The 19,880-nt window shown below is 41.1% G+C and overlaps 1 protein-coding gene across 1 annotated transcript; it reads left to right on the forward strand.

The window, feature by feature from the left end:
• The first annotated feature begins 6,518 nt into the window (after positions 1-6,518).
• LOC139309985 (vomeronasal type-2 receptor 26-like) lies at positions 6,519-19,266 on the forward strand. Its single transcript, XM_070934168.1, has 5 exons — positions 6,519-6,758; positions 7,508-8,296; positions 11,413-11,625; positions 15,652-15,778; positions 18,356-19,266. The coding sequence occupies exons 1-5, from the start codon at positions 6,519-6,521 to the stop codon at positions 19,264-19,266; spliced, it is 2,280 nt and encodes a 759-aa protein (XP_070790269.1).
• Positions 19,267-19,880: the final 614 nt, after the last annotated feature.

Here is a 19,880-nt window from a genome sequence, read left to right on the forward strand (position 1 = left end):
TAATAATAATAATAATAATAATAATTTTATTTCTATACTGCTCTTCTCCCGAAGGACTCAGGGTGGTGTACAGTCAATTTAAAAACACAAGACACAACAATGATTAAAAATTAAAATAATTAAATAGATTTGGCCGATTTAAAACCCCAAAAATTTAAAATACCCCAATTTAAAATTATTATGTTGATAGTTGAATTAATTTTTATTATTATTATTTTTATTTCTTTTATATTGTTTTTATTTCTTTGAGTCTCCTGTGAGCAAGTAGGCAACAATATAAATTTTCCAACTAAATAAACCTTTGAAAGAACTGATGTGATCTCAGAACCACTGAAATATCTTTCAAAGATCCTGGAGTACTGGGGAACTATCAAATGACTGGAAAGAGGTTGATGTAGTTCTCATCTTCAAAAAAAAAAAGGGGGGGGGGAAATGGATCCAGAAAACTATAGACCTATCAGCCTGATATCAATACCTGGGAAGATTCTGGAAAAGATAAGCAATGAATCTGCAACCACCTAAAGGAAAACAAAGTCATAACTTGAAGTGGATTTGTCAAAAACAGATCATGCCAAACAAATCTTATTGCATTATTTGACAAAGTGACAAAAATAGTGGACCAGAGAAATGCTGTTGATATAATTTACTTGGACTTCAGTAAGGCATTTGATAAAGTAGACCACAATCTACTACTTGATAAGAAAGAAATATGTGGGTTCGACAGCATCACCACCAGATGGATTCATAACTGGCTGACCAACCATACTCAAAAGGTCCTTAACAGACGTGCATTTACATGAAAGGAAGTATGCAGTGGGTACCCCAAGGCTCTGTCTTACGACCAGCACAACATATTCATCAATTATTTAGATGAGGGCATGTGGGGTGGAATTCATCAAATATGCTGATGACATCAAGCTGGCAGAAACAACCAACACTCCAGAAGATTGGTTCAAGATGCAGAAGGGTCTCGACAAACTTGAAAACTGGGCCCTATCTAATAAAATGAAATTCAATGGTGAGAAAAGTAATGTTCTACATTTAGGCAAGAAAAAACAAATTCAACTTATTCTCTAAAGCAGCTGAAGGCAGGACAAGAAGTAATGGATGGAAACTAATCAAGGAGAGAAGCTACCTAGAAATAAGAAGAAACTAGGGCTCCTTTGTGCTCTCAGAACTTGCTTGATTTTTGCAGATGATTCATTAAGGAGAAACTTCTTGACAGTGAGAACAATTAACCAGTGGAACGGCGTGCCTCCCAAAGTTGTGGGTGCTTCATAGAGGGTTTTCACTGGAGGTTTTTAAGAATAGATTGGACAGCCATTTGTCTGAAATGGTATAAGTTGTGATGGTGAACCTATGACCCATGTGCCACAGGTGGCACGCAGAGCCCTCTCTGTGGGCAAGCAAGCCATTGCTCCAGTTCAGCTCCACCACACATGCATGCCTGCCTCCCATCAGCCAGCTGATTTTCGGGTCTCTGCTGCACATGCGTGAAGGGTGGGGCGCAATAAGGGGACATGTGCTCATGTGTGGGGGAATGGGGGTTTGTGTGTGCATGCACAGGGACACATGAGCATGCCCAGGGGCAGGAGGGGAGTGGGGGATGGGGTGGGGGGTGGGGTGCCCCCACGGCCCATTTTTGGTCCCAGGAGGCTGCAGGGAGGCCTACTAGGCCCAAAACAGGGTGCGGGGGGTTGTACATACATGCACAAGATTTGGGGGAGCATGGGGGGTCACATATATATGTGCGGAGGGGCAGGGCACACAGGGGGATGTAACGTGTGCATTGCATTATGGGTGCGGGCGCACAGGCGCATTTTCGGCCCGCGACAACAAAAAGGTTCGCCATCTTTGGTATAGGGTCTCCTGCTTAGGAGGGTGTTAGACTGGAGGACCTCTGGCATCTCTTCCAAATCTATCATTCAGTTCCAGTTCTGTTGTTCTTTCTCTGATTACATCTATCCATCCCATCAAGAAAGTCTGGAATGGTATAGGACAGTGATGGCTAATCTTTTCCGGATCGAGTGCTCAAAGCACGTGCATGTGTGAATGCGCATGCACGCACCCGAACCCCCAAAATGCAATGCTCACAGCCCTCGTGCATGCACTCCGCCCCACGCATGCACATGCAGCCCCCCGCACGAGGCCCATCCCTCGCACATACGCACGCAGACCCCTGCACACATCCTGCCCCTGCACATGTGCAGCAGAGATCCTATGACCAGCTGGCTGGCGAGAGGCACGCACACATGCACAGCAGACCTGAACTGGGGAGTTGGCTCGCATGCCCACAGAGTGGGTGCTGCGTGCCACCTGTGGCACGCGTGTCGTAGGTTCACAATCATGGGTATAGGATCTCTTGCTATGGGTAAGGACCAGAAGACCTCCAAAGTCCATTCAAACCCCATTATTCTACGTTCTACCGAATGATATGGTTCACAGGCTGTCACTTTCCTGCTGTTCTGTCCCCATACCACACACACACACACCCAGAGACGGCCCGGAGTTAATAAGCCACACGACAAAACTCTTTGAAGATAAAGCTGGCAGCAACCCAGTGGCTAGCTGCCAATTCAGACTTTACTCACACAAAACAAAGATTAGACTGCAAGCATTCCGATAAAACAGGCAGAGTGCCAACAATACAAGGATTCATCCAAATGCAGTCCGATAAAGTAGGCAAAGTCCAGTAACGCAGAGATCATGGAGTATTTCCAGTTTTTGCTCATCACAAACTGAACCAGCCACCACACCCACATTTATACCCTGTGGGGTGTGGTCCAGTGACTCAGCTAATCTCTGGCACGCCTTCTCCACTGCTGTGCACACTTCTCCCTGCGCCTCTGTCAAGGGTCCAGCCAGCACTTATCTTCCTCGTTGCTGTCCACCTGTGGCTGCGGGGACGTGCTTGGCTCTGAGCCTATCGTTTGGCCTTCGGTGTCCTCCGGAGGCATTGCCAGAGAGGAGGGTCCTGGAGAGGGAGGCCTTGCCAACTCCTCTCCCTCACTCTCAGAGTCTGCATCTGTCGATAGCCCAGGCTCAGGCAACGGAGCCACAACACCTGCCTCTTACTTGGTTCTTATTCAATATTGGATAAAAACTAATGGGAAACAAAATTTCATTTCAGGCACAAAGAATTTTAAAATCAGTTCCAATTTATGATTGAAAAATGGAGATCTTATAGAAAAGAAAATCATAAAAAGACCTTGAAAGATACTGTACCGTTTGCCTCCTTTGCATCAGAAGACAGGCAGGATTAGAGTTGTGTCATCAACACAGAATGTAACCAAACTCCATAGTGTGACCATCTGAGTGACCGTCCTCAGCAATCTTTGAGGATGGGACAACCACAATGAAGGACACCAGAAGTCAATCGTTGGGACCACCCCAACGATGCCCTTGAAGTGATGTCCCGGTGCCTGGAGGCCGTGCAGATCTGGATGGGGAGAAACAGGCTCAGGTTCAACCCATCCAAGACCGAGTGGCTGTGGTTTCCGACGTCCCGATATAGTCAGTTGGCGCCATCACTGACTATTGGGGGCGAATCGCTGGCCCCCATGGAGAGGGCTCACAACTTGGGCATCCTCCTGGATTCACGGCTGTCTTTAGAAGAGCATTTGACGGCCGTGACTGGGAGGATTTTTCATCAGGTCCGCTTGATTCGTCAGTTGCATCACTTTCTAGATCGGGACTCCTTATGCACAGTCACTCATGCCCTCGTCACCTCCAGCCTCAACTATTGCAACGCTTTCTACATGGGGCTCCCCTTGAGCAGCCCTCGGAGGCTCCAAATGGTACAGAGTGTGGCCATGCGGGTGGTTATGGGAGCGACATGGCGTTCCCATGTAACACCTCTCCTGCGCGAGCTGCACTGGCTCCCGGTGGTCTTCCGGGTGCGCTTCAAGGTTTTGGTTATCACCTTTAGAGTGCTCCATGGCTTAGGACCTGGTTATTTACGGGACCGCCTGCTACCACCAATAGCCTCCCACCGGCCGGTACACTCTCATAGAGAGGGGCTCCTCCGGGTGCCGTCGGCCAAACAATGTCAACTGGTGGCCCCCAGGGGGAAAGCCTTCTCTGTGGGGGCACCTACTATCTGGAATGAGCTCCCCCTGGAGATACAGAGGATCCCGGATCTGCGCACCTTCCGTCGCGCTCTCAAGACTTTTTCATTCCATCAAGCCAGCCTGGCCTAAATCTTTCCCCTTTAAAATGTAAATTTTAATTTGTTTTTAAAATTATTGGGTGTTTTTAATTTGTCTCGGCCAAATTGTTTAATTTGGTTTTATTTTGTTTTTAAATTTTGTATTTATGTGTTTTATTCTGTGGCTGTTCACCGCCCTGAGTCCTTCGGGAGTAGGGTGGTATGCAAATCCAATAAATGAAATGAAATGAAATTACCTCAATGTTGAACTGTTTTCCTCCAGCATCACTTTCTGGACATGTTATGACAGGAAGGACCACAATACCCTCAGAGGTGTATTTGTGATTTTTCACTTACACGCTATTCTCCAGTTGACCCTCTGCACTTGGAATCTTAGAAGAACTTCAGGATCCCCAAAGGAGAAGCTGTTTCTCACTGTAATGATCACCATCCTGGTCTTTGAGACCTCTTCTGCCACAGTGACTGCCTTTGATGTTAACATCAGACTGAAACAACAAGAAAGGGATCTTGCATCAGAAAAGGATAAATGCCACAGGTCACAGTCTGTGTTTTGGGACAGGCAGAGATTGTGCTCTTGAATGTGCCTTTCTCTCTTTTCCAGGTGAAGGTTGGTTTGTCTCTGCAGAATCAGGGAAGCGAGAGTGCTTTGAATTCATCTAATTCTTGTTCTTGTTTAGAAATAGGAAGGGGATTGATTCAGTCCTATAAATTATGGATCTTCTGCTCCTGATGCTACTGGTGTCTCAGGCAGTTTCTGTGAAGCTTAGAATGAAATGCCCACTTAATTTTGAGAACCAGGATGGGGAAAAACCATGGAACTATTACATGCCAGGAGACCATTTCATTGGTATAGTCACCACCGAAACAACATCATCACCTAGAATGTTGCCTTTCAACACAGCTCCTTTTAGTGAGACTCGCTCGTAAGTTATTCAGCGTGATGGAATTGCATTCCCACCATTTGCAGTTCATTTGCTTTCCTCTGTTGACTCAGATCCAACCATGTGGCAAATAAAACCTGAAACAAGTCTAGATTATTTATGCATTCCTGTCTAATGCCATGTTCATCACTTGGATACTGAGTTTGGCTTAAAGCTATGATTGAAAGGGTTGTAGATGTCTCTGCCCGACACATTTCCATATTTAAAGTCATTGATATTCAGTGCCTGATCCTTAGAAGAATGACTTCTTTTCACAATTGCTTTTCTGAGTCACTAATGGAACATTCTCTTCTTTTTACAATGGTGTTTATATAGTTAAGCTTATATGGTTATTTTATGTATTATGTATGTATGTATTTCATCAAGCATGTATTTGATAACAGATACAAGTGTAAACATAATTATGAATATATGAAATGGATACGAATAAAAGGGAACATTAGGTCAGGGACAGTAGGCACGCTGGTACCCTTATGCACGCCCCTTACAGACCTCTTAGGAATGGGGTGAGGTCAACAGTAGACAGTCTAAGATTAAAGTTTTGGGGGTTTGGGGATGAAACCACAGAGTCAGGTGGTACATTCCAGGCATTGACACTCTGTTACTGAAGTCATATTTTCTGTTTACCATGAGTTAGTATCTATTGTGTGCTCTTGTATTGTTTTGGTTGAAACTGAAGTATTCATTGACAGGTAGGACATTGTAGCAGATGATTTTATGTACTACACTTTGACCGAAGACGGTGAAGTTCTAAGTTGTCTAAGCCCAAAATTTCAAGTCTGGTGGCATAAGGTATTTTGTTGCGAGCAGAGGAGTGGAGGACTCTTCTCGTGAAATATCTCTGGACTCGTTTCATTGTATTAATGTCTGATATGCAGTGCAGGTTCCGGACAGATGAGCTGTATTCAAGAAGTGGTCTGGCAAAATTTTTGTATGCCCTAGTTTGCAGTACAATATTACCAGATAAGAGGCTATGCAAGATTAGGTTAACAACTCTTAATGCTTTTTTGGCAATGCTGTTACAGTGAGCTCTGGCACTTGGATCATTTGAGATGAGTACTCCTAGGTCTTTGACAGAGTGAGAGTCATCTGTTAGGTTATACTTTGATGATTGAATTTTGAATACAAGTTACGGGGCAAATGAAAATTAGGACTTCTACAAATAACGGTGTATTTGACTATCTCCATCCCATCTTCTCAATGCTCATAAAAATTTGCCTGCTGATGGGTGGCTATCATTTGCCTTGGGCTTTCAATCTGTATTGGCTTATGACCCAGTAGACTTGTGGAGGCAAATTGAAAAAAAAATAATTTTGTTGTTTCTGTTGGTGATGATGGTAATAACATGGATATTTTTTTACAGTAAGACAAGTTATTTTAAACAGCTAATCCTGATTTTTGCCATTCAAATGGTCAACAAGACTCCCCAGTTTCTGGGAAATCTCACACTTGGCTACAACATCCATGACAACTATGTCAACACCCTTGCCACTTCAGAAGCCTTGCTGGACATGCTCTCTACTGGACAAGCCAATGTTCCCAACTACAGCTGTGGAAGGAAAGAAAACCTTTTGGCTGTGGTTGATGGAGCTAAGAGGGAAACTGCCATTCAGATGTCAACATTAATAGGTCCCTACAAAGTCCCACAGGTTGGTTTGGCTGTTTCTGTATCTGACAAAGTGAGTTGGACTATGGTAGATGAGGGATAAATCCACTACACACACAGAGAGAGAGAGATTAGATAGATGATAGATAGATAGATGATAGATAGATAGATAGATAGATAGATAGATAGATAGATAGATAGCTCAACAGGCAGAGCTCTGTAATTTAACACCAGCTGTCTGCAATTAAAGTAAGATCGAATCTCGCCAGGCTCAAGGTTGACTCAGCCTTCCATCCTTTCTAAGGTAGGTAAACTGAGGATCCAGTTTGTGGGGGCAACAAGCTGACTTTTTATAAATATACAAAAGTATGAAGGCTATTACTTAACGCATTGTAAGCCGCCCTGAGTCTCCGGAGAAGGGCGGCATATAAATCAAATTTAAAAAAAAATAGATAGATAGGTAGGTAGGGAGGGAGGGAGGTAGAGGTAGAGGTAGAGGTAGAGGTAGAGGTAGAGAGATAGAGAGATATGTATGTATACATATATACAGTACATATACTGTATATACACACACACGTGTATATATCCTGTCAGAATTTTTAAAAATAGAGAATTTATTTGGACAATAAAGTTCAGTTTAGATATGCATATGTGGCTCGTATTGTGGTAAACTGGTGGAGCATAACAGAAATGTGATTTGCATTCTTTATTCTTATTCTTTTTAACATAAGTTGTTTTTTATTTTATTTTTATTTATATCTTGTATCTTAGTGTTCTTCATTGCTTTTTCAGATCAGTGATGGAATTGTTTCAGAGGCTCTGAATGATAAAATCGATTTCCCTTTTTTCCACCGGATTCTTCCCCCAAAAGGGATCCAGTATCCAGCAATTGTCCAACTGCTCCTCCATTTCAGATGGACCTTGATTGGGCTCTTTACTTCAGATACAGAGGAGGGAGAGAGTTTCATGAGGACTTTTACCCCTATGCTTGTCAGGAATGGAATTTGTGTTGTTATATCACAACAATTCTCGGCAACTGGACATACAACACCACTCATGGATGCCGTCTCTAAGTGGAGACAAGTCAATGTCTTTGTAAACTACATAGAAACGGTTAATGTTTGGGACAGAATCCATACTTTGCAGTTAACATTTGAAGGTGTTCCAGGACCTGTTGAAGGGAAAGTCTGGCTATTAGAAAGCATCGAACAGTTGGTATTGGGATGGGAAAGCCTTTACAAATATGTCCATAGTATTTGGAGCTTTGCTTTTCAGGAGAAAACAAGGCCGAAAGATGATCCTTTTGAAACCAAACTCTATGTGCAATTGGAAGAGCAGTATTTCCACTGTTCTTTTTCAAAGCACACTTTTTCTGTCAAAGGTCGGAAAAGATGCACCCAGAAAACCCCATTGAAGCCTGAAGAGGAATGGAGGAAGACATGGATCCCTTTTCATCTCCATTTGCACAGTGTTATCAAGACTTTGGCTTATGCTTTGAAAGCTGCATATTCTTCCAGATCCAGGAGGAGAAGCAAGAAGGGTGAAGAGAGTTTGGGGACTCCAAGACTGCAGCCGTGGCAGGTATGGAGTCCCTACCAAGATCAATGAAACTCCTAAGGAGAGGTAGAGGAACTTTCTCAATCTCCTTGTGCTACAAAAGGCTAACTTAATCACACAAGGAATAATATTGTGGGGATGGGGGGACAAAATGTTTTGGCTGAACTTTGGCAAAACCAAATGGCTTCTGCTGCACAGATCTTGACGGACTAGAACAAGCTCTTCAGTGCAGGAAAGAGTTTATTTGCGCAAGGTTCAAACAGTCCAAAGACAGCGAAGGGTCTGAACAGTGATGGCTGATTTCAACCAGATATTTATACAGTATAAAGACAAAGTTATTACGAAGAGTGCAACATTTCACACGTAGAAGTTACCCTTTAATCTATCTCTAAGAAAGACATAACAGCCTGGTTCCCACAGGCTCAGGCTTTCAGCTCCGGAGCTCAAGACATAGAGAGGCCAGTACGCTCTCATAGTGAGGGACTCCTCCGGGTGCCGTCGGCCAAACAATGTCGGCTGGCGACCCCTAGGGGGAGAGCCTTCTCTGTGGGGGCACCTACCATCTGGAATGGGCTCCCCCCAGAGATACGGAGGATCCTGGATCTGCGCACCTTCCGCCGCGCTGTGAAGGCCTTTTTATTCCATCAGGCGGGCTTGGCCTAATCTCTTCCCTTTTTAAATATGTAAATTTTAATCTGTTTTTAAATTATTGGGGTGTTTTAATTTGTCTGGGCCAAAATGATTTAATTCGATTTTATCTGGTTTTTAAATTTTTTGTATCTATGTTATTTTATTGTTTGGCTGTTCACCGCCCTGAGTCCTTCGGGAGTAGGGCGGTATACAAATCAAATAAAACAAACAAAAACAATAAAACAAGACATAATAAAAGAGGAGATAAGGGGCTCAAAGGCGCCTCAAGAGCAGTAAAGAGGACAGTAAGGGAAGCAGTTTTTCTTCTCTAGGATATACATGACATTTGAGGTGTAATAAACAGTAAACAACAGGATGTATCTGTTTAGGGTCAGTTTGCCCTTTTACAATGCTGTACCTACGTCAAATACCGTTTGTCAATTCAGCACCTTGGCACGGAAGAGGCCCTTCTGCCTTGACCAAAGATTTGGATTTCTAATATTTGAGTTTTATCCCAATATCGAATCTTAGCCTGGCTCAATCTGGAAATTTAACATCTTTAATTCTAGATGGGGTTGCACTATCCCTGAAAGATCTGGTCTACAACTTTGGGGTTCTCCTGAATTTTCAACTCCTATTCATAGAGCAGGTGGCAGTCACAGCTATGATTGACTTTGCACAAGTTTGTGTGTTGTGTGCCAGTTGCACACTTTTCTGGATCAAGAGTCCCTGTGCTCAGTCACTCAAGCCCTAGTCATCTCTTGTTTGGGGTATTGCAATTCACTCTACATGGGGCTACCCTTAAAGAGCATTCGGACGCTGCAACTGGTGCAGAAGGCAGCAGGGTAGGCAATTCTTGATGTCCCTAGTATATCCCTAGTCACATCACCACTCTGCAAGCTGCACTAGCTACTGGTTTGCTTCTGGGGGAAATTCAAGGTATTAGTTATCACTTTTAAAGCCCTGCATGGCATGGTCCAGGATGTCTGAAGAAGCATCTCACGCCAATGGGACTGACCCAGTTCACCCATGCCATCAGAAGGGGCATTCTGTGGGCCCCATCAGTCTTGGAATTTTGGCTGGTGGGGTCCAGGAAAAGGTCATTTTCTCCCATGGCTCCTGCTCTTTGGAACATGCTGTGAAGATTCCAACAGATGCCCTAATTAAATCATGAGTCTCGAGCCAAGTTTCAAAAGGAATCCAATGATTTGACACATCCATCCCACTGAGGTGAGATCAGCATCTACCTTTCCGACATGTCATAATGGCCTGAGGACCTGGTTCTGCCAGATGGTTTGCAGTCCTCGTGAGGGTGTGTCATACTGGAAGTGGTTGATGGCTTAAGAGATGTTTCCATCTCTCATAGTGTGCATCTTGCTCCCTTCCTCCTCATCCTTTTAATTGTAATTTTTATTGTGATTAGAAACATTTATTATATATGTTTTATTGGCTTTAATATATAATGGTTAGAATTACCTCAAGGCGTGATGTGTGGCAAACAAATCTGATAAAGGAAGGAAGGAAGGAAGGAAGGAAGGAAGGAAGGAAGGAAGGAAGGAAGGAAGGAAGGAAGGAAGGAAAGAAAGAAAAAGAAAGGAGGGAGAGAGAAAAGAAGAGAGAGAGAAAGAAAGAAAGAAAGGCAGGAAGGAAAGAAAGAAAGAAAGAAAGAAAGAAAGAAAGAAAGAAAGAAAGAAAGAAAGAAAGAAAGAAAGAAAGAAAGAAAGAAAGAAAAGAGTGGGAATTATGACTAATATATTGATGTTAAAACTGCTCATTGTAAAACAATGTATACATTTTTAAATAAATTCCTGTATTTAGGATATTAGTATCTGAGTAGGGATCTCTTTCCTTCACTTCCCGAGATTTTTTTATGGGTGTATTTCCTTCTTTCCATGCACATCAACTGCTGATTCACATTCAGCTTGCAATCAACTACTATTTTGAATTTATTCTCACAAGTATTCTTGCCGTGTTTGGCATCCCTCATCCTACTTTTCTTGCATCTCATTTTACTTCTTCCAAGTGTAGAACTTTGCATGAGTCTCTCTCTTAAATTCGATTTAGATATTTTTTTTTCAGACCATTTTGGTAAACCTTTAAGAAATAGAATGACAAAAAAAATACAAATATGTTGGTAGGATTATTCATTTATGAATAATCTCACTGTTTGTTTCTTTGTTCAATTTACATCTGATGTGTTCTAAAATCTTCCCTTTAATTGGCAAATTTGGACAATATTTTGTCTATATATAGATGTAGATCTATCTATCTATCTATCTATCTATCTATCTATCTATCTATCTATCTATCTATCTCAATATATGGTTGACCAATTTATCTGAACCTTTTTCACTTTTGAAAGTGGTAACACTTGTTTTCCCAACTTACTATATTTGTAACTTTGACAACTGTAGATGAAAGCTTCAGAAGTGAAAAGGCCACCTGGGATTTCTTTTTTAAAAAAACCCTAAATGTTCTGCCTTTAAAATTCCTGGATGTTTCTGTTCTAGTTCCATCCATTTCTGGAGAAGAATGAATTTTACAATATTTCCCATCGGAAATTGTACTTTGACCAAAATGGAGATGTAACAGCAGATCTGAATGTCATAAACTGGGTGTTTATTCCCTGGTTGGATCCTGTTGATGAGCAACTGGGGAGTTTTGAAAGGCAGAGATTTACAGTCAATAAAGATACTCTGTCATTCCTAAAGCTTCTCAACAAGGTGGGAGAAATATCGGTGTCCATTCTCTATTTATCCAAAGCCTGAGCACACATTTCAAGTTGGCTCAGCCTAATCAACAAGGTAGTTGACCTTCACTGAGAATTGAATGTGGGGAGTAGAAATCTCACAGGTTTTTTTTTTATAAAGGCTGCTTGAAAAGCAGGCGTCCTTTCCATGCTAAAATATGGGAGATTGTACAAAAGCTGATTCTGCACTGTCCAACATAGGATGTTGGGTGACAATTTTTTGGGACACAGATCATGGTTTGTTTTTTTTTTTTTTTTTTTTGTCCTATACAATCTGGTACAAGTAGTCCTTTGACTTACAAGAAGTTCATTTGGTGATCATTCAAAGTTATGATGGCCCTGAAAAACCTAACAAATGTGGTGAAAAAGTGTCAGCGTTCCAGAACAACCCAACTCCAATTAAAAACTCCAAGACAAGCATCACCTCAAGTCTTCCATTTATTGGAATAGGTATATTGGCAGACCTGGGAAAACCCAAATCTGAGAGTTCTGGATCTTCCCTCCATAAATCAAACCCCCAAATCTAGCCCCTGCACCCATCAGTCCATCACATGGCCCAATCACCATCCGTCCCAACTTGAGCCACCACTGCAACCGCTCCTCCTCCAGATGCAGGAACACCCTGACCTTGACCGAAAAGAAGAATGCTATTATGTCTAACTAAAACCCCTCTACTAAATCCCCCCCCCACTTTCCCAAGCACAAGAAAGTGGCAGCATGGAAGCTTCCGGGGTTAATATCAGGAGCCTGAGTGGCGTAGGAGGCTAATGCCTCCTACTAAGGCAGCATTTAACATCCAGCTGCCTGCAATTACTGTGAGTTCAATTCTCACCAGGCTCAAGGTCGACTCAGACTTCCATCCTTTCTAAGGTGGGTAAAATGAGGACCCGGTTTATGGGGGCAATAAGCTGACTTTGTATAAAATATACAAAAGTATGAAGGCTATTGCTTAACGCATTGTAAGCGGGCCTGAGTCTCCGGAGAAGGGCGGCATATAAAAATAAATAAAAAAATAAAATAAAAATACAATAAAATAAAATTACAGAATGCGCAGAGGCAGACCGGTTAACGAAATTACTTAGGAACCAAAAAGATTCTGATTATTACAAATGTTGGAATTTATGGTATAATTGGGTGAAAGAAAAGAGAGGGAAATGAAATGGATTGTATTAGTGGTATAGGTGCAGATTTGTGTACGTTAGTTGCAATAACCTTGTATGTATATATGTAAAGTATTGTATTTTTAAAAATGAGTCTCTGAGTCTCCGGAGAAGGGCGGCATATAAAAATAAATAAAAATAAAAATAATAAAATAAAATAAAATAATATGGCTTTCAAAGCTGACAAAAAGTTGTAAAATGGGGCAAAACTTCTCAATTAACAAATTTCTCACTTAGCAACATAAATTTTGGGCTCAATTGTGGTCGTAAGTTGAGGACTACCTGTATTTCTATGAAACTGATGAGTGAGGCCCTCAAGTGCTGATGATTGTGGTACTGATATATTCAATTTTGCTTGTTCCTTGTTCTAAAATAGCAAAGGAGAAGGTAATTCTGTTAAAGAGTTCCTGAATTTGGGATTGGACTGAATCAAATGAAGTGGAAACAAGATATCTCCTTCGGTATATGCCTTGGGATTCAGATTGTCTTGGCTGGGCAAAGTGTCCCTTGAAAGGGAAGGTTCCATAGTCAGTAAAAATTTTAAGCAGGTCAGATGTGGCCATAATTATCCATGGTTTCCTTTCACTCCAGTTGGAGAGAGCAATAGATCTTCTGGTCATTGGAAAGAAGTTCAAGGCATTCAGTTCAACTGAAATCATAATGACTGGTCTAATGTGAGATAATACCTTGATCCAGAAAACTGGAGCACTGAAATATGACTTTGATTGAAAGAAAAGCCCTTCCTAATATTGGACAATGTCCAATGGACAATTTGAAAGGAAATGTTACTTAGATTTGGCTTGTAAGAGGGTGTTTCATCTAATAACCCTTGAATGATACTGTTTATCATGATTGCTTCCTACATTAAGTCTTGCTGAGCAGAAATGAGGTTCCAAATTTACCTAATTATAAATGTGAATCTGTCTTTCCATGCCAGTTGGTATCACCTCATTGTAGTTCTTCAACAGAAAGGACCTTGTTTTGGATACCTAGCTGAGCCTTAGAAATAACTTTTTCCAATGAAGGGCTAATATTCATGTTCATCTCTTGCAGCAAAGGATGCTAGACATTTTGAGGGACATGTTCTCATGACCTTACCTCTAATTACACTTTAGATACTAGGCACTTGATTTTAGTCTCATATAACTAAGAGGGCAGCCATATAAATGAAAGTAAAATATGCAAATAAACAAAGTCCCTCTATTTTAAGGTTGACACCTCTAATTGTAAGAACCTTTTCCTATGTATCTTAACCGGGATACTATTTTAAACCACTTTTAAAGCTTTATTTTATTTATTTTTATTTATTTATTTTATTAGATTTATATACCGCCCTACTCCCGAAGGACTCAGAGCAGCGAACAGCCAAAAAGATAAAACACACAGATTATAAAATTTAAAACAGTATAAAAACGTATTAAACTATTTGGCCCAAGATGAATTAAAAAACATCCTCATATTTAAAACAAATTTAAAATTTCTCATATACCATTTAAAAGGGAAAGTTAGGCCAGGCCAGCCTGTTGCAATAAAAAGGTCTTGAGGGCGCGGTGGAAGGTGCATAAATCCGGGATCCTCCGTATCTCTGGGGGGAACTCATTCCAAATAACAGGTGCCCCCACAGAGAAGGCTCTCCTCCTGGGGGCCGCCAGCCGACACTGTTTGGCCGCCAGCACCCTGAGGAGCCCCTCTCTATGAGAGCGTACTGGCCGGTGAGAGGCTATTGGTGGCAGCAGGTGGTCCTATAAGTATCCAGGTCCTAAGCCATGGAGTGCTCTAAAGGTGGTAACCAAAACCTTGACGTGCACCCGGAAGACCACCGGGAGCCAGTGCAGCTCGCGCAGGAGAGGTGTTACATGGAAACACCATGTCGCTCCCATAACCACCTGCGCGGCTGCACTCTGCACCAGTTGCAATGTTTTAAGTAGTCTTAAAGAAACCTTTGCACAGTAATAAGCTTCTTTCTTCATCCCAGTTTGACTCTATTTTCATAAATCTAATAAAGTAAAACTTTAGTAAATCTTTTAGAATAAATTTGATTCTACCAAATTTAACACTAATACATGGATATATGAAGAATGGAGGAATTTTTTAATACAGCCATGAGAAGAAGAAAAAAAAAAACACTGGTTGTCACTTAATGCTTAAATCTCTTCTTAACCCCATCCCTCCTAATTTTACTAAGTAGAAAAGTCCTTTATTTCAATGAGATATTCCAAAAGCAAAAGGGAAGAACCAAATGAAGAATCTGTCACTAGTTGAATCTCCTGCCACTATTTGGAACTAATTAGAGAGTTCAGATTTATCTATTTATTATTTATTTATTTGTCATTAAGTACAAGGAAACAAGTAACACCATAGACATAGACATGGACACATGAAAAAAAAATTGGCACAAATAAAAGGAAATAAATAAGCAAAACATAGCCATAAACACATAAAATGAGTACATACAAATGGGAACAGTAGGACAGGGATGGTAGGCACGCTGGTGTGCTTATGCATACCCCCTTAGGGACCTCTTAAAAAACATGAAAGGTCCCCGGTAGACAGTTTAAGGTAAAAGGTATGGGGATTAGAGAGACTAACAACAGGATCAGGTAGAGTGTTCCAGATATTAACTACTCTATTGCAGAAGTCCTATTTCCTACAATCAAAATTAGAGCGAATTACATTGAGTTTGAATCTATTGATAGCCCTTGTGTTATTCCAGTTGAAATTAAAGAACTCATTTCATTTAACTAACTGAATAACAGAGAGTCTTTGGCTAATATTCATTTTAACCTTTATTTTCCATGGATGGTAAGTGCTAATGCATTTTCTTTGGCTTTTCTGCTTAGTCTCTGCCTCAGTCCCAGTGTGTGGAAAATTGTCATCCTGGATTTGTCAAGCGGAAGCGAGAAGGGGAACCAGTTTGCTGCTATGACTGCGTTCCTTGTCCAGAGGGGACCATCTCCACTCAGGAAGGTGGGTAACATCAAAGAAAAGAAAAGGACAGGATCTGTGGAACTGGATTCTTCCGCAGCATTTTCATGAAAGTGCAGTTAAAAAGATAAAGCTTGATTGAAGCTCAACTGTTTGTTTTCTTGTTCATCTTCTAATGGTCAATTTATTATCTAAGGGGAGGAATACGTTGATGGGATTCAGCCAGTTCGCACCTATTCGGGAGAACCGGTTGTTAACTTTCTAAGCAGTTCAGAGAACCGATTGTTGGAAGAAATCTTATTTTGTTTTTTTCCACTTTACAGAGCTAATCCTGTAAGGAAGGCAGGAAGAAAACATTCTGGTGTTGATTCTAGCCTAATCTTTATTGCCCTGCTTACAGAAACTGCCTCTCTGGTTAACCCTTATTACATTGTAACAGCTAAGGCAAAGCGCCCATCAAAGTGAGTGACGTTGAGTTGGCCACGCTCACATGGTCACATGACTACCGAGCCACACCTACCCAGCTGGTCATTAGGGCAGAGAACCAGTTGTTAAATTATTTGAATTCCACCACTGGAGGAATAGCAAAAATAACTTGAAAGAGGAGCTAGTTAGAGATAGTAGGGTTTGGCAGATTGGGCAAGCTTTACTACTGCCAATTTTTAAAATTTGTGTTTATCTGATGAACAGAACAGAACAGAATAACAGAGTTGGAAGGGATCTTGGAAGTCTTCTAGTCCAACCCTCTGCTCAAACAGGAGACCTTATACCATTTCAGACAAACGGCTGTCCAGTCTCTTTTTAAAGGTCTCCAGTGATGGAGTACCTACAATTTCTGAAGGCAAGCCAATCCACTGATTAATTGTTCTCACTGTTAGGAAATTTCTTCTTAGTCCTAGGTTATTTCTTTCCTTGAGTCTTGTCTTGCCTTTGCACGCTTTGGAAACTAGGTGGACCCCTCTTCTTTGTGGCAGCCCCTCAAATACCGGAATATTAAGTAGTACACACTGAGTGCGGTTTGTCAGCCAGTTATAGTTTCTTTCTATATTTTGACTTCTGGGAACATCACTTGAGAAATTATGTTAGGATAATTATTGGAAGGATTATTGCAGTACATTCATTATGGGCTCACTGGGGGGAGGTATCATTGATCCACAATTTGGTGTTGAATTAAGTTATAGGGAGCTCTCATTCCATCCATATTACCAATGCTTCCATTAGCCGTTCCAGATTATTTGCTGGAGTAGCTTTCTCTGCTAGGTTGTTAGATTTCACAAGATATTTATTGGTTTGATTTATATGCCGCCCTTCTCCGGAGACTCAGGGCAGCTTACAATGCATTAAGCAATAGCCTTCATACTTTTGTATATACCTGCTTAGTAGGGCTTTTGCCCCTCCCCCCAAGTGGTGTTCTTTTTTATACAAAGTCATCTTATTGCCCCCACAATCCGGCTCCTCATTTTACCTACCTCAAAAGGATGGAAATCTGAGTCAACCTTGAGCCTGGTGAGATTTGAACTCGCAGTAATTGCAGGCAGCTGGCAGCTAAGTGCTACTTAACAGCACTTTAGTCTGCTGCACCACCAAGGCTCCTAAAACAGATATATGCACCAAGATAGCTATATAAGAGCCGCAGTGGCACAGTGGTTAGAGTGCAGTACTGCAGGCTACTTCAGCTGGCTGCTGGCTGCCGGCTGCCTGCAATTTGGCAGATCAAAATCTCACCAGGCTCAAGGTTGACTTAGTCTTCCATCCTTCCAAGGTCGGTAAAATGAGGACCCAAATTGTTAGGGGCAATAAATATGCTGACTCTGTAAACCACTTAGAGAGGGCTGTAAAGCACTGTGAAGCAGTTTATAAGTCTAAGTGCTATTGCTATTGCTATTGCTATCTTCTGATTTCAATATATTAAGAGTTGCCATCTTGCAGGATTCAGGAAGTATAACTAGAAAGATTAATTGATTCATTCTTAAACTCTAATCCTGTAAATTCCTATGGAGATTCTGCACATTAAACGTGAAATCTTTCAGTTCCTGATATTTGCCCAAATTCCATAGATCTTAGCTATATATTTATATATTAGAAAATGGTATTCTTTTTTTAAAAAAATAGTATTTATTGAATTTTCCAACATTTAAAACACAAAACACATATTTACACTTATACACTTATGGAAACAGCTTTTCCATATCGGTATCAATATATTTCATAATAATTATATTTACAAAGATTCTGTTTATATGCATCACTATCGTATGTTATATCCTTATTTAAATTATAATATCAATATCTACTCACAAATCAATATCATATATTTCTTATAAATTTTGCATTCTGTATATTATACTTTTTACAACTTATATCTTAAGTTTTACATTTACTCTCGAGCCAGGAATACCATCTATTCCAAATTTGATAGTACTCGGTTTCTTCCCTCTCCTTCATTTCCATAGACAATCTATCCATAGAAAATGATATTCTTATTAACTATATTCTGATGAATGTTAAAACATGCATTTGGGAAAATGTTTCTGGTACTAGCTGTTGTTCGAAGAAGTTAATTCTTAAAATGTGAATGGAGATATTGTTAAAAAAAATTAAACCTTTTGGTATTCTCAGATACAGAAAAATGCACCAAGTGTCCACCTGATCAACATCCAAACAAAGAACGAGTCCAATGTATCTCCAAAATTATAATCTTCCTTTCTTATGAAGAATATCTGGGCATCATCCTAGTGTCTTTTGCCCTATTCTTGTTCTTAACCACAAACTTTATTTTAATTATATTCATTAAATACCGAGAAACTCCCATTGTGAAAGCCAACAACCGGGACCTCTCTTATATCCTCCTGGTCTCCCTCCTGCTTTGCTTCTTATCTCCTCTTCTCTTCATTGGTCAACCAAGGAAAGCCACCTGCCTTCTTCGACAAGCAGTGTTCAGCATTGTCTTCTCAGTTGCCGTTTCCTCTCTTTTGGCCAAAACAATCACAGTGGTGTTGGCTTTCCTAGCTACAAAACCAGGAAACCAAGTGAAGAGATGGTTGGGGAAGAGCTTGGCCAATTCCATCATCCTTTCTTGTTCTACTGTGCAAATTATCATCTGCTCCATCTGGCTGGGGTTTTCTCCCCCATTCCCTGACTCTGACCTCCACTCCCAGTCTGGAGAGGTCATTCTGCAATGCAATGAAGGAGCTGTTGTCATGTTCTACATTACTCTCAGCTACATGGGTATCTTGGCTGCCATTTGCTTCACAGTTGCTTTCCTGGCCAGGAATCTCCCTGGGGCCTTCAATGAAGCCAAGTTGATCACTTTCAGCATGCTGGTCTTTTGCAGTGTCTGGGTGAGTTTTGTACCCACTTACCTGAGCACCAAAGGGAAATACATGGTGGCTGTTCAGGTCTTCTCTATCTTGGCCTCCAGTGCTGGATTGCTGGCTTGTATCTTCATCCCCAAGTGCTACATTATTATCCTGAGACCAGCCCTGAATACAAAGGAGCAACTTACAACCAGAAGAAATGTAGAAATGTGAGACAGAGGAATTTTTTGTCTCAATAGTTTGCATCATTCCACACCAAGAAGATGATCCAAGCTCCTCTCCAAACATAAGAGGGCCAATGATTTTGCTTGAAATAATTAAAGGGTGTTTGGAAGATAATGACCCCAATCTTTTACTCTTAAAATTCCAAAATGTCCACTTAGCTTTTCTGAATTCTCAAGGCAGCATATCTGTCTAATGCCCTTAGTCTACTGAGGCCTGAGATGCCACATCCTGCTTTTTGAAACATGATATTTGTGCAATTGGAATTTTGTTGATATGCTTTTTAAAAAATGGCATTTGAAGCAGTGGTGGGTTTCAAAAATTTTTAATACCAGTTCTGTGGGCATGGCTTGATAGGCATGGCATGGCTTGGTGGGTGTGGCAGGGGAAGGATACTGTAAAATCTCCATTTCCTCCCAATCAGCTGGGACTTAGGAGGCAGAGAATAGATGGGGGCAGGACCAGTCACAATTTTTACTACCAGTTCTCCGAACAACTCAAAATTTCTGCTACCAATTCTCCAGAACTGGTCAGAACCTGCTGAAACCCACCTCTGATTTGAAGTAAGAAAAAAAGAAATGCTTTATGTACAAATTATATAATAG

The sequence above is a fragment of the Pituophis catenifer genome, unplaced genomic scaffold (genome assembly GCF_029215685.1).
Source record: "Pituophis catenifer annectens isolate HBS135680 unplaced genomic scaffold, rPitCat1.0.hap2 SCAF_2, whole genome shotgun sequence".
NCBI lineage: Eukaryota > Metazoa > Chordata > Lepidosauria > Squamata > Colubridae > Pituophis > Pituophis catenifer.